The sequence below is a fragment of the Astyanax mexicanus genome, chromosome 21 (genome assembly GCF_023375975.1).
Source record: "Astyanax mexicanus isolate ESR-SI-001 chromosome 21, AstMex3_surface, whole genome shotgun sequence".
Lineage (NCBI taxonomy): Eukaryota > Metazoa > Chordata > Actinopteri > Characiformes > Acestrorhamphidae > Astyanax > Astyanax mexicanus.
In genome coordinates, this window is record NC_064428.1 from 5,170,059 (window position 1) to 5,185,644 (window position 15,586).

The 15,586-nt window shown below is 35.0% G+C and overlaps 1 protein-coding gene and 1 long non-coding RNA gene across 2 annotated transcripts in view; both read left to right on the forward strand.

Moving 5' to 3' along the window:
- Positions 1–562: 562 nt before the first annotated feature.
- Positions 563–15,586, forward strand: part of LOC111193570 (titin) — a 46,026-nt gene continuing 31,002 nt past the window's right edge. Inside the window, exon 1 of the mRNA XM_049469265.1 lies at positions 563–733. Coding sequence (XP_049325222.1) covers positions 670–733 — 64 coding nt within the window. The 5' untranslated portion in view covers positions 563–669. The remainder of the gene's footprint in view (positions 734–15,586) is intronic.
- Positions 1,179–1,723, forward strand: LOC125785571 (uncharacterized). The gene is made up of 2 exons (XR_007427919.1): positions 1,179–1,332; positions 1,519–1,723. It is a non-coding gene; the product is annotated as an uncharacterized LOC125785571 (long non-coding RNA).

Consider the following 15,586-nt stretch of genomic DNA (forward strand, 5'->3'; position numbering starts at 1 on the left):
AAGAAGTGGCAAAGTGTGCCGCACATTTTATCTACCTGGTTAAGTTAAATAGGCCAGTACATCACATAAAACCTCATTTTTTCTTGTTTTATTTTATTCCTAACTGTGTTTGTTTTCTGTTTATGCTTCAAGTTATCTTGTTTCATTTAATTAAATATTACCTGTATGTACGTTCTTTCTATCATCCTTCTGTCCGTAACGAACACACTGTTTAGAAACATTTTGTTTTGTTGGTAAAATTACTCATAACTGCTTAATCACTCTAGTGAGGAGTGAAATTTGCTGTGTTTTCTTCATTTATCAGACGATTTCTCGCATTCTCTTTCTATGATGCTCTGCCTCGCCCACCTTAGCAACCTCCGACCAATCAATCAAAACTATTGGCATAAATTGTGTTGTTGCAAAAGTCCTTAAGCGCTTATTGTGATTGGCTATACAAATTTAAAGAGCATTTTACATACTGCAACTGCCCATTTTACTCCACCCTACAGCAGGTTTATCAGATAAAGCAAGGCTGCTGAAAACCTTCTGCATTAAGTAGAGGCAGCAGAGAGCTGCTTTTCAGGCACAAAGCAAAACACCTCAGTGCATTAACTCACACCTTCCAGTTCAAAAACAGGAAACTGATACTATTTCCTCCATTTGTCAGAGAAGAGCTTTAGAAGAAAAATGAAGTCCAGAAGCAGTGCATCCCTCTTCCTCCTCTGCGCTCTGATTATTAACAACTTTACAGGTAATCTGCATTTTTAATCTTCATATCTTAATGTGATCGTTTGATCTGAAGTATAATCTGTATACCTGCATTATTACTGTTGATTATGAGAAAATGTGTCATTATGTTTTATTAATACAAAAATATTTCAGTTTGTCTGAGAAAAAAAAATAAAAGTGAAAAGTTTAAATTGAATTTAAAAATATATAAAAAGCTCTTTTAGGGGTTCAGTCAGGGCCGGGATTTATCTTATGATTTAGTGTCACATTATTGTTTCTCACACAGAATTTAAAAAATGAATTTGTTTGGTAAAATATTTGTATATATTTTCTTCTCCACAGACTCCAGTGCATGTGACTTCACTGTGGCAGTAGGGAGCCCTGTTACCATTAAGCTTGGCCTTGATCAAACTGATGAGCTTTTATGGAAACACGACTCTAAGAGAGTGTTTAAAGGAGAGGTTAAAACATTACCAACAAAACTAAACACCGCGAAGGTGACCAGTGGGTCCCTTGAAATCAATTCTGTAAAAATGAAAGATAATGGCGACCATGAGTTTGAAGTTTTCCTTTCGAATGGCAAATCTAAAGCAAAAAAAACAATCACACTGTGTGTTCATGGTAAGATATATACATATATATATATATATATATATGTGTTTCTGCAAGACTTAAATCTAAATATATAATTAATGCTGCAGGTAACAGCTTAATTGTCTCTTTTGTCATTAAACAATCATTTTCCATGTCTTGTTTAATAAGTTTATATTTAAGCTAAACGACTTTTTGTCTTTTTTTTTTAAATAGAAAAGCCACCTAAGCCAACGGTGAAAGTCACATGTATAGATGGGACTCCTTACATTACCTGTGAAGTTAAAGACCAAACCGGACGGACCTTCAGTTGGTATAAAAATGGGAAAAAAATTGATGGAAATTCTGCAAGTCTAAGAAACATTGAGAGAGACCAGGACTATGAGTGTGCTGTGGAACAACCCATTCCAAGTGAAAAGAGTAGTAATAAAGTCAGACCAGCCAAATGTAAGTACTCTACACAGTTTTATTCATTCATTATTATTCATTTTATGTTTTTATAAGTCCTTAAGCATAATTAATAACAGTAAACTAATTTATTGCCGATAAATTAAACCCAGTTCACATATTTAGACTGAGTTTTGTTAAAAATGAATGAAAGAAAGGGTAGAACTGAAAGAAACTAAAATATGATAATTTTTACCATTTTATACCAGGTTTAAAAAAAGGCAACAGTTTCTGTTCTCTGATGAATTTATTCACAGTGTGTGTTTTATTAATAAAAATGATCTGATAAATCATATTGTTTATTCTACTGATTTGTTCTTACAGATTATTTATTCTTAAGTACCATTGTTGTGCAGGAATGCATGTTTTTAGTGAATAATTGATTATTTTGATTAATATGTTTGATGTCATTTTGCAGGTACAAGTTCGAAGAACGGAGATGAAGACGATATGCTTTGGGGTTTTGAGCGCTGGATAATGATATGTTTTATAGCAGGAGGAGGGAGTCTGGTGCTGGTGCTGATGATCGTGCTGGTGATATGTGCCTGTCTGAGCTGCAAACGACGAGAGAAACACCTACAAGGTAAGATAAATCAGATTTTGTTGAAGGGACGAATTTTACCGCAATATACCTGCTTATGGGATTATGGTTTTCATCCTTTTAAAGTGAGTTAGTTCTTGTTCATGTTAATGTATGTCACAATGTATATCTCCATACTGTAACAATCTTTATTATTTTTTTATTAATTAACTAAAATTGTTATAAAATAAAAATGTTACACACTCTGGCAAAAATCTACTTACGTTTAGTTACAAACGTAGAATTATTTTTTTAGTCAACATCAGTGGCCATTAAATGGATAATTGTAGAGGCTAGATGTCAGGTGTCAGGAAAGTAAGGAAGGCTTTTTCTGATCAGGGGCCTCATGTACTAAAGGTATTTCACGCTCACGGTCAGATGTACTAAATTTGACTTGAACGTGAGAAAGTGCGTTCCCCCACGGCACTTTTGTTTCGGGCGTACGCATGTTTTTTTGTATGTATATATTGTGTTTTTGTCATTTGGCGACACTAAGAGGCGATGCATTGAAATTACAACTATTAAGATATCCTTTATGCACACATTGTAGTAATAAGCCATTATTGGGTAAAATAAAGTAAATTAACCAGACAATTTTATTGGCTTACTGAAATAATCGTTTAACGTGTTTCCACTTAGCCTAGATTATAAAAACATGCATAAAATGTTGTGCTGGTATTGTTAGAGATGTCAGCGTTGGCATTATTGGAAAATATTGCTAATGGCTGAATTTGTTCCGCATTTTCCGTGACCATTATGTTTTTTGGTGATGATGACTGACTTATAAACGGTTTTAGATTTCCAAGAGCATAAGAGGATAAGAAAACAAGCAGAGTGCGTGATGGGTGGCTTCTTGGTAAGCAACTCATTTAAAGCATTTAAATTATTATTTTAGGCATTATTATAATTATAACATTATACATTATACGTAATTGAGGGAGGAGTCGTGGCAGGTGTGAGGTTTTTGTGCATTTGCGCTTGATTTCAAGTTGATAACAATGTACTAAGAGAAAGTATGTGGGATTCTGCCTACACACGGTTTGATAAATCCGGATGTTTTTGTGCGTACAGAACTTTTTCAGGTCTGAGCGTACGGAACATTTTGGTAGGAAGTCCACACAAGTCTTAGTACATGAGGCCCCAGCTCTTTTTGACAACAATTAGAAAGTCCTCTAATTTTTACATATTTCAAGCCTTGAAATAGTATAATTATCTTGTGAAATCTCATAATAATAATAATAATAATAATAATAATAATAATAATAATAATAATAATAATAATAATAATAATAATAATCATTTATGATTATTATTATGTATATATTTATATATATAGTGCCTTTCCCGAAAACTTAAAGCACTCAACAACACAGCCACAGACAGAAGGTACAATGTATAAAAAACAGCATGCAGGTAATGCAGATAAAAAACAAAAACATGTACATGTAACACATAAAAGACATGTTATCTTATTAATTAAAGTGATAGCTTTAGGCAGTTTTAAAATGTGTGATGTGGTGTGGTCTTCTTTTAGTACGAATGAATCTGATGATTGGAATTTTATTTTTTGGTATTCATTCAGTTAGTGGAGCAATTAAAACTTATTTATGTTTTCCTTTTTTTGTTACTTTTAAATGGTTTTCCTTTTCATATACACCACCGGCCAAAGGTTTTACAACAGGTTTTACCTTTATTTTTGCCACTGAAGCTCTTCTTTGAAAATTAATGATTTTTAGTAAATAATTAATTGGTTAACAGCTTACAGCTAGTAAGTCGGCATCGCTGACTCAGTGCCTGGAGTTCGGTCAATTAGGTCAATTCGTGAGAGGCAGATTGAACCACAGATAACACAGGTGTAGGTGGATGTTGTTGATGATGATGATGATGATGGTGTGGTGGTGTCCTGTTTTTGCTTCCTGGTGGTGAGCCATGGTGGTCTCGTATTCTGGCAGCCCCCTGCGAAGCACCTGCTGCCACTGAAGGTGGTCCTGATCTAGGGCTGTCGCAATAACCGCAGTACAGCAATATCGCCTCTATTCATAAGAAAATTGCAGCATGTGGGACATACCGTGATATTGGCGTTTTCCCCATGCGGGGGCCTTATGATATAATACATGATCTACATTTATAACATAAAGCTTATTAATACTGTTTTGTTATAGTTAAATAATACAGTGTCTAGATTTTGCGAGACGTCGCTACCCACAGCCTCGCCTATATTGCGCTTCGGAGCGCGCATTGGTCCTCCGAGGTCTTCAGCCTCTTTTACTTTAGTTATTGCGATCAAAGGAACATAAATACAATCTGTTCTGGTCATGAATAAAGGAAATAAACCTTTTACTGATGCAGGAGGACTGCCTCTGTGTTATCAAATATACTGTGAAGCATGTTATGCGTGTCAACCTGGAGTTGTTTGTTGTTACACTGTTAAAAAGAGGAAAGAAAAATAATATAACAATCTATATAATGGAATTACGGACAGTTCTATAAATAGCTCATATGAGACCTGCTTTAAATCTGTAACACTATGTTAAATTATAATTGGGGGGACAGACACAGTCTGAATACATTGGTATCTAGGTAACGTCTCTTTGCAGCTCGCAGACGGTCGGTTAAGCCTCTCTGTCTGCGGCCTGGTCCCAGCTCTGGATTGTCAGCAGCTTCTAATACTACTCTGCCGACTAACTAAAAGACTATGAGCTATGCTGCATGAAAGTAAGGCAGCACCCTCCCGCGTGGGGTGGACACCATCCCTACCTAAAAGACCAGGCTTGCCCTCAAAGTGTAGCCAGTTATCTATAAAGCCCACATGATTTTCTGCACACCACTTGGACATCCAGCGGTTCAGCGAAGAAAGCCTGCTGTAAGCTTCATCACCACGCCTCATTGGGATGGGGCCAGAGCAGATTACCTCCTCGGACAGCGTCTGGGCCTGTTTAATCACCTCTTTAACATTAGCCTTAGTTACTTCAGACTGCCGCAGACGAATATCATTGGCCCCTACATGAATTACTACCCTCGAATATCTCCTATTCCCTAACCTGAGGTTGCCACTAATGTCCGTTGCTCTGGCTCCCGGTAAACAAGTAACTGTTGCCGCTGGTGCCCCTAAAGGAGTAGCTAATTTCACGTGTCGGACGATAGAGTCTCCTATCACCTATCAACATCTAAATGTGTTTTAGATGTGACCAAATGTAATTGTAATACGTAGGACAAATTATATATGTACAGACTCTGTACACCTGCACCTCTGTACGGACAGTGAGTTTTCTATTGTTCCATACTCTCTCTGTGAGCTCCCCAAAAGTAGAAGCAGCTTTTCCCATGTGGCCACTTAGTTCAGCATTAAGTGACAGGTTGTTGAATGATGGACCCGAGGTAGGTGAAGGTGTTCACAGCTTCCAGAGTGTAGTTTTTAATGGTGATGAGGGGAGGTTTTACAGTGCTTTTTCCTATTTAACTTTGTTTTAGTCAGACTATTGGTCAGAACCAGTCATTGAGAGTTAGCAAGCGCTCCTGGGAGCATGCTACCACTGCTGCGTCATCAGCAAACAGCATGTCCCAGAGGACAAGCAGCCTAACTTTTAATCTGGCTTTCAGACGGGCAGGGTTTTTGTGTTGATTGATAATCCCAAAACTTCCCAAAGGAGAAGGGAAAAGAAGTTTCCCCAAACAAGGAGGGTGCCAACACGCATCCCTGCTTGACACCACAACAGATTTTAAAGGGGGAAATAATATTTATAATATTAGGGGGAATAATATTTAGGGGGAAACAGTAGAATCATATCATCTAGCTTCGTGCAGCATTCTATGTCCATATACAAAAAAGGAGGACATAAAGATTATGTTATTTACTCTTAGCAAAGAAAAATACTTTTTTAAAAGGTTTAAACTGCTAAAACCCTGCAGATCTACAGTATTATGCTGTGTTATTCAGGTTATACACTCTGAATTTACTATAGAAATCTGTTACAGTAATACTAGCTGTAAAATGGATGATTTATGATTACTATTCTTTCTAAATACTGTTGGCCTGTTTTGTTGGTGCATGGCTGGAAGACCTGCCTGCTCCCACGCTCTAAAAAAGGATATGTGACATGTTTTACTTCCCAATATAGGGCAGTATTTTGTTTTTGCAACCTTATTTTTAAAATAAACCCACAAAACTTTTGGTCATGTTTACCACAAATCCTAAACTGGCATTACTTAATGATGAGGTTGTGAAAATATTGCACAATATTTTTAAGTGTAACCCACTAAACATTTTATTGATTTTTTTATAACAACAACAACAACAAATTCCTAAAATTACATAAGTCTGAGTTTCACTACCTGCATTCACTTAGAAAAATGTTTCTCAAGAAAGTATAATTAAGTTGTTTTTACTGTAAGATAATAAAAGTAAGATTTTACATAGCTGCTAAAACAAATTCTGTCACCTGAAGTGTGCAATGAAGCGCTATTAGCATTGTGCTAGCATCATTAATGTTAGGCTAGCAGTATTAGCGAGTCCAGCGATGCCGGCTACCGGGCTTAGCAGGCGAAAGCATCAGCCAGGCCAGGCTACCCAGTAGACAGAACAATTAGCATCTGTGCTCCAGCTATCTAATGACCAGCTGCTGAATTAATCAGGTGACTAGCTGACAAGCTAGATGGGACATTTAACCTTGGAAAAACCTACAGTTTCAGCTATCAACTTCTCTGAACAATTCAGCAACATGTACTTGTATTTCCTAGCTAGCTATCAGTGGCGGATGCTGGTCTTTCAAGGAGGGGAAGCTCAATTTCGGCCTACATCTTAACATATGTAGTTTTATTTATACGTAAACTCTTTTTTTGTGAACAAAAGGCATTATTTTTAAGTTTTCACTACACAACAAAAAGGTACCCATTCTTTACATTGAAGAATTATATAAAAAAAAAGACGCTATGAAATGAATAAACATAAAATGATCAGTAAAAAAACATTATGCAAAATCTTTAAAGTTGGTAAAGGAAAGAAATGCAGGTAAATTTATTTCCTTTTTGGGCAGTTTTAATTTCCTTAAATAATCCATTTATTAATTTAAATTATTTAAATTATTTTTAATGATAACACAATACTTACTACTGGCCCCTGTTCATTTATGTCCTGAGATAGTTTCATCAAGAAGAATGGCTATCAGTAATTTTTATTTGTTACAGCACTTCAGTCCACTGCTCCATAGACCCCCAGAGACGCTGAGCGTCCGATGGGCGGGACAAAGCCCAGCATTTATCCAATGACTCGTCTGGTTTGGCCGCGCGCTTTGCTCCGCTATTGAAGTCTGTGCACTGTTTAAAGCAGCGCTGTGAAGCTGCGGGAATGAGTTAGAGGAAAGCCGCGGCGTTACCAGTGATAAGAAGCTGATTCTGAAATAAGTTCAGCGCGGTGTAGCGCATATTTAATAAGTGACATGTACACACAACAGTATATATTTAATCACTTATTTTTTTACATTTTAGGGGAAGCTGAGCTTCCCTTGCAGTCTTAGAGCAATCGCCACTGCTAGCTATACCTACAGCATAGCCTAGCTAGCCACCAGATTAAGGTGGTGTTAATGTTGTGTAAACACACACAATATTGTGTATTTGCCGTTTTAATTAAGCAAAATTTACAAATGATCATTGTAGTTAAATCTTCTCTTTTTAATAAATAAAAAATGGTTTGCATTATTTATATTTTTGAGTCTTTACAAGAATAAATGAAAAGCATAAATGAAGGATGAAAGACAAAACTTGAACTGTTTGTTTTTTGTAATTGTAGATAAAGAGGAGTTACCCCGCTTTCCAGAATCTGCTAAACCTCCCCAGACTCATCAAACATCAGAGAACACTGCAGGAAATCAGCCAGCTTCCTCCCCAACAACACCCTGAAATCTCACACTATACATAAGATACATCCTGGATCTAAGAAGAGTCCTCTGCCTGCACCCGATAGATAATGATGAAGATGATGATGATGAACAACCTACACCATTATTCCAACCCAGGAAAAATGCTCCACACAGCAAAAAGAATTAAGCAGAGGTGGAAAGTAATGAATTACATTTACTCAAGTTACTGTAATTGAAAAGATTTTATGAGTAATTTGTAATTTTTAAACTAGTTTTTAAAATAGTTAATTCAAATTTTACTCAAGTACATTTTGACACAAGTAATTTACTTTGCTACATTGGAAAACTCCCCGTTACTGAGTAAAAAATTAAATGCTGAGAGAAAAAAAACTATTGTCTGAATTAAAAAATAAATTGGCACGGATGCTCGTGCGAGGAATAAGGAGGCAATAACGTCCTCATGCAATACAAAATGTGCCCCGCCGGACAGAGCTGCCAGCTTTCAAAACTTCCACATCAAACCTGAGAAAGCATGTGGTGTAAGTACTTTTAAATAAACTGCTTTAATGTAAAAAAAAAAAACATGTAAATTTAAAGCAGTTAAAGCAGAGCAATAATAATGAACTGTAAAACAATAAAAATACAGTTTATAGTCACCTATATGACCATAACCTTTTAATAGTAAAGAAAAAAATTGGATCATAGAAACCTATACCGCTTGTTTGATGGGGGGGTCTGAACAAATACTGCCTGAAAGATCCAAATTATTATGTGAAATAATAGTTCATTAAAACGATTTAATTTATGATTTGTTTTTACTTTTTTTACATCAAATAATTAAAAGTAACTATGTAACTTTTACTCAAAGTACATTTTAAATTGAGTACTTTTTACTTTTACTCGAGTAGATTTTTAGATGGGTACTTTTACTTTTACTTGAGTAGAATTTTAGCAAAGTAAAGGTACTTTTACTTAATTACATTTTTTCAGTACTTTTTCCACCTCTGGATTAAAGAGAAAAGAAAAATCAAAATTTGACCACATTGATTTCTCATGTCTTTTGTCTAAGAGTTTAGTCTCAATAGATCTCAATGAAGTCTCACATTGAGCTCAAATCTTTCACAGTAATAAAAATAATTTATTAAAGACAGAGGTGTCAATTAATGAAGCACAAGTATTCTGTTGCCTTACACACGTAGAAATGTGGGTTATCTATACTTTACTGGAGTTATTATTATTCAAGTGAATTTTTCCTTCTACTTCTTACATTTTTACACAAATATCTGAACTTTCTACACATTTCTTACATTTTAAAATTAGCCTTTTTTTTTTTACGCCTGTTGCATTTCATCTTGTTTATATTGCAGCTTCTCATTATTAAAATAAAAAAATATAGCAGACATATGTAGCCCAGTATGTAGTCTAGTTTTTACCTTTTAATAAATTTGCATTGTCCTAAAATCAGAGGTGGAAAGTAATGAATTACATTTACTCACATTACTGTAAATTAAGTAAATTTCATGAGTAATTTGTAATTTAAAAATAGAATCAAGTACATTTTGACACAAGTAATTTACTTTGCTACATTGGAAAACTCCGTTATTGAGTATAAATAAAATGCTGGGGAAAAAAATTAATTTGAAGCGATTATTTTTTTTTTTACATTAAATAAATAAAAGTTACTATGTAACTTTTACTCAAATTACATTTTAAATTGAGTACTTTTTTACTTTTACTCAAGTAGATTTTTAGATGGGTACTTTTACTTTTACTTGAGTAGAATTTTAGCAAAGTAAAGGTACTTTTACTCAATTACAATTGTTCAGTACTTTTTCCACCTCTGCCTAAAATACGTTCATTTTCAAAGTGCATATATATGCAGCTAAAACAGGAAGCCTAGTGCATCCCAATTTTTGTAACAATGACTTATATGTAGCATATTATATAACATTATAGTCATTATGGCTTTTAGTAAAATGTGTTTTGGGGAGGAGGAGGGGGGGGGGTGCACTATAGGACTCTGTGACATGACCTATGCTTTTGTCCTTAATGCCATTTTTTCCCCTTTTTGTTTTTATACTTTAAGTAGTAAAACCTTGTATCGATACTTCCAGCTAAATATTGAATGCTACTTACTTAGTGCTAATGTTTGAATTGTTGTACCAGCAATAACACTTCAGGTGTTATTTCTAAAATCTGATTTTTTTTTTACTATGCAAATTTATCTCTGTTCAAGAAATAAAAGGTTCAGTAATAAATGTTAAACTGTTTGAACAGTTGTTTTGTTGATTAATTTGAAGGTGTTTAGTTAGTGTTAAACAACTTTAGTTCTTTACTTTTGAATAATTTTATAGCGTTTAGGCAGTGGTGGTTCAGTGGTTAAATCACTGCGTAATTGATGGCAAGGTTTACAGTTTAATTCCTGGGTTTGGCAAGCAGCAAGTCGATCTCCCTAAATCTAATCTGACTCTTCAGCCACATTCTCAGTTTTGACTTCTTTAAACTCTTAAGTACAGTGATATGAAAAAAAGTTTGAGCACTCTTGATAATGTTTGTTTTTTTCTTTATATACAGTCATATAAAAAAGTTTGTGCACCCCTATTAATCTTAATCATTTTTAGTTGTAAATATTTGGGTACAGCCATTTCAGTTTGATATATCTAATAACTGATGGACACAGTAATATTTCAGGATTGAAATGAGGTTTATTGTACTAACAGAAAATGTGCAATATGCATTAAACCAAAATTTGACCGCTGCAAAAGTATGGGCACCCTTATCATTTTATTGATTTGAATACTCCTAACTACTTTTTACTGACTTACTGAAGCACAAAATTGGTTTGGTAACCTCATTGAGCTTTGAACTTCATAGCCAGGTGTATCCAATCATGAGAAAAGGTATTTAAGGTGGCCAATTGCAAGTTGTTCTCCTATTTGAATCTCCTCTGAAGAGCGGCATCATGGGCTCATCAAAACAACTCTCAAATGATCTAAAAACAAAGATTGTTCAACATAGTTGTTCAGGGGAAGGATACAAAAAGTTGTCTCAGAGATTTAACCTGTCAGTTTCCACTGTGAGGAACATAGTAAGGAAATGGAAGAGCACAGGGACAGTTCTTGTTAAGCCCAGAAGTGGCAGGCCAAGAAAAATATCAGAAAGGCAGAGAAGAAGAATGGTGAGAACAGTCAAGGACAATCCACAGACCACCTCCAAAGAGCTGCAGCATCATCTTGCTGCAGATGGTGTCACTATAGCAGATAAAAACAGTGAAATTTGAGAAGTGAATGGAAGTTTATAGGATTTACAGAAAGTGTGCAATAATTCTTTAAACTAAATTATTGGTTTGAGAAAGGGTTAATGTGGCCAGTTGCAAGTTTTCACTCCTCTTTGCATCTTCTCTGAAGAATGACAACATGGGAGCCTCAAAACTAAACTCTGTAATGACCTGAAAACAAAGATTGTTTAACATCATGATTTAGGGGAAGGTTCTAGTTAAGGTGGGGGTGAACAATGGAGAGAACAGTCATAGTGAACCCACAGACCAGCTCCAAATACCAACAACAAATTGTATCTAAAAAAAGGAATCAACTCAAACCCAACACTGTTAAAAAGGTTATTTTTTTAATAAAAATCAATAATTTATATTATTTCCATCTGTTGCAGTTTCCTGTCTTTCAGTTCCATAAGCATTATTGCATTCAGTGAACATCAATGATGTATTTATTTTAATTGTTCATCATCACATCACTCAAATAATAATATACCCACACGTAAACACATTTTTATATTATTGAAACACATGGAAAGGTAGTTTATTGTATATACAGACGTTCCAGGATTCTCTGGCTCAGTAATGATTTAGTCTGTTATATTTCCTATTGCACAGCAGGTGTCACTACTGACAATGAGCCAATGAGGCTTCTGGTAATGAACCTTTTGGTGAACCTTTGAGCTGAAAAGCCTTATCTATCTATTGGTTCATGAAGCCTCCTTTGTGTTCAGTGAAGGTACTGGAATCTTGTTAAAGTTGAGGGTCTCATGGATTCCAGTCAATATCAGCAGATTCTTGAGAACAATGTTTAAGAATCAGTGAGAAAGTTGAAGTTAAAGCGCCGGGGCTGGATACTTTAACAAGACAACGACCCTAAACTCTGCTCAAAATCTACTAAAGAATGTAAAACATTCATGCAGAGGAACAAGTACAACGTTCTGGAATGATCATCTCAGATCATCTCAGTCCTCAGACCTGAATATTATGGAATATAATCTGTGGTGTGATTTAAAGCAGCTGTTCATGATCAGAAACCTGAATCAAACCTGACTGAACTGGAGATTTGGAGTTTTGTAAAGAAGAATGATCCAAAATACCTTCAACCAGAAGCTTCAATCAGACTCTCAGAGGAAACTATAGGAAGCATTAAAAGGCTGTTATTTCTAAAAAAGGAGAAAATCCTATAAACTTAATTTTAATTCTTAAACACCACTGTGTTCGTCTGCTATATAATATAAATGCAACTGACTGCTCATCTTAAATTGTGGAAACTATTATGGGTGCCCAAATTGTTTCATACCATCGTATATTGTGATGTGGCCACCATGACCCGGCAGTCAAGAAGCACATAGATACGCAGACACTGACGTATTTTATTCGGCAAAAACACCCTCCGCCATCACCGAAACATACTTATATAAATGTAGCCCACCCTAAAAATACTTATTTTTTTTTATAAAATTATTTTTTTATCTTATTTTGTTTTAATGTGAAATGTTCAGGACTTTTAAAGTATTTTTCAGACACTTTTCTTATTCTTACTGTTCGTAAATGCCATACGTGAGCTGATGCGCCCTCTATAGGTTAGACTTATTGTGCAGTATTTCAGTTTGGAGGGAGGACAGTAGTTCGGCTGCTCATAAACTTACAGCTTTTGTCAATATTATTATAGATGTTCAATTCTGAAAAGCCTTTTCTGTGTGTCTGAATTATATTATTTTTCATATTAGGTAAGAAAATTTAAGTTATCCTGTACATTTTACACTTTATTTTTACACTTAATTTCTGAGCACGTGTACCAACCACATGTGCTACATGCTAGCTATGGGGAAGATTAGCCAGCTATTTAGAAGCATGTACCAGGTTCAGTTTCTGTACGGAAATAATGAATAACGTGTTAATTAATTGTTTAATTGCTCATTGTTCATGTTGAAAGTTTATATTGTGCTGTTATACATTTATCTGGTTCTAAAAAAAAATTATGTAATAGTATAGGTCAGACTTATTGCTCAGTATTTCAGTTTGGAGGGAGGACAGTAGTTTGGCTGCTAATAAAACAGCTTTTGCCCTGCATCAGTAAAGAGAAAAGAGACGCTACGTATTCTACAGCTCTACAGACTGTTCCACAAACTCCAATTCACAGGGGTTCATTTCAAACCAAACGAGACTTAAGCTGCAGCTATTTTTATTAGCTTTTTTTTTATTTTATTTTGATGAATGGCCATTCATATGCATAATTGTGGTTCCTGGAAATGTTTGAGTTGAATACAATATACGTGACATTTTACAGAAGCATAAAGCATAATAAGAATGTTTTCAAAAGTAAATGCAACTGTTGTGGTGTGTGCTTATTGTGCAAATTATTAATTTCTTTCTCCTTTGGCCGCAAAAGAAAGTAAACTATATTTATATATATATTTATTTTTCTTAGTTCCTTTCTTACACTTACAAACCCAGGACACTATCCAATTGACTGGTGGTGATTCCTAGACTCTGATGATAATTAATTTTTCTCTTCCAGTGACCAGAGCCATATTTAGAACTGGGTTACATAAACATAAGAGACAGCCCAGTGAGGCTGTCCAATTAATGTTATTGTACTTACAAAGATGGAAGAAGAAGCTGCCAAATGTGCAAAATTAAGGACAGACTCCAGCTGCAGCCAGTAAACAGAGATATGGAAATAATCTTGAATCGTCAGCTATTGCGCAACGTTTACAATGTCAATTATTTTGTAGAGCCCAATACACATCATTAACCCCTTAACACAGCAAAGGGGTTAATATCTGGCTGTGTTTATGAATAATTATAGATGCCTAATATGCCATTTTAAAGCCTAAAATCTCTGCTTTTCTGTTGTCTAGCCTATTTAGCTGTATATCCTTTCAGGAAATAAACATTTAGGGCGAAATATGCCTTGTTTATTAGAATTATGATTCATAATTTCCATATTTGTGTGTTTTGTACGTATTATATTTGATCCAAGCGGACACATACATTATTCAAATCGCCTAAACCTTAGGATTACAAAACATTAAACCTTTTTACTGTAGGATGTAAACCTTGATACTATAGGATACGGTTCCTGAATTAGAGCCGAAAGAGTGCTTATACTTTTTACCGCAGCTTTATAAACAGGCCCTCACCCCCCCTGCTCACCTTACAAACCAGCAGATCCAACAAACCAGTCTCCAGTAATCCTCATTTATATCCAAACAGTGCTTGAAGGATATTGAGCCATAAAACAATTAATATCTATTTAAATCCGCTGTAACACAACTTCCCTTTAAGCTACCTGTATATAATTAATATGGTCGGAAAGCTTAAAGTCTCATCTGATCAAATATTTGTCGGCCGACTCTGTCAGCCAATCAGGTGGCGAGTTCTGCAGGGTAAGAAGGGAGGTGGGGGCTTGTTACCCGACACTCAACACAACAGTGCACAATATCACTTCTGTAGGAGTAGAATATACAAAAACAACTCCTTTACTGCAAAATAAGTTAGAAAATAAGTCGTTTTTATTCGTATTAAGTTTCCAGTCCAGTTTCCAAAGAAAATACCATTCCAAGTTTAAATCTCTATAATATCTAACCAGTGAAATGGAGCAGTTTATAATTTTATATGATGATTGTAAACACTTTATAACAAAATATAGAGCTGCAAAACCACTTCATCCATATAAATATTTCATTTTATGGATCTGAAAAGATTTTTTTTTTTACCATATTTTGACCATTACATGTTCAGTTAAATCATTTTAAGTGTTCTCAATTCTTTTTGTAAAGGCTTCTAAGTAATATTAATTCATAAAATTACATTTTTCACATTTTAAATCTTTATCTGATTTAAATTTGAATGAAACATGTTTAAGTGAAGGGTGTTCTGTTAACTTACCAACATATACTTGAACTTATATGCAATAAAAAGGCATTGTAAGAGCTAGCTGCTGTTTCATTTATTTAAATTCCTCCTCCATGGAAAAAGTGGGCCGGATTTGGGCATGAAACTCCCGGGCTGAAAAAGGGGCCCACTCCGGCCCTGATTACAAATGAAATCTCCAGGCTCTGTCAAGGGAATTTCTACTTTTATTCTTTATATAAGAGCCACACTCTGAGATCTGCTGTAGTT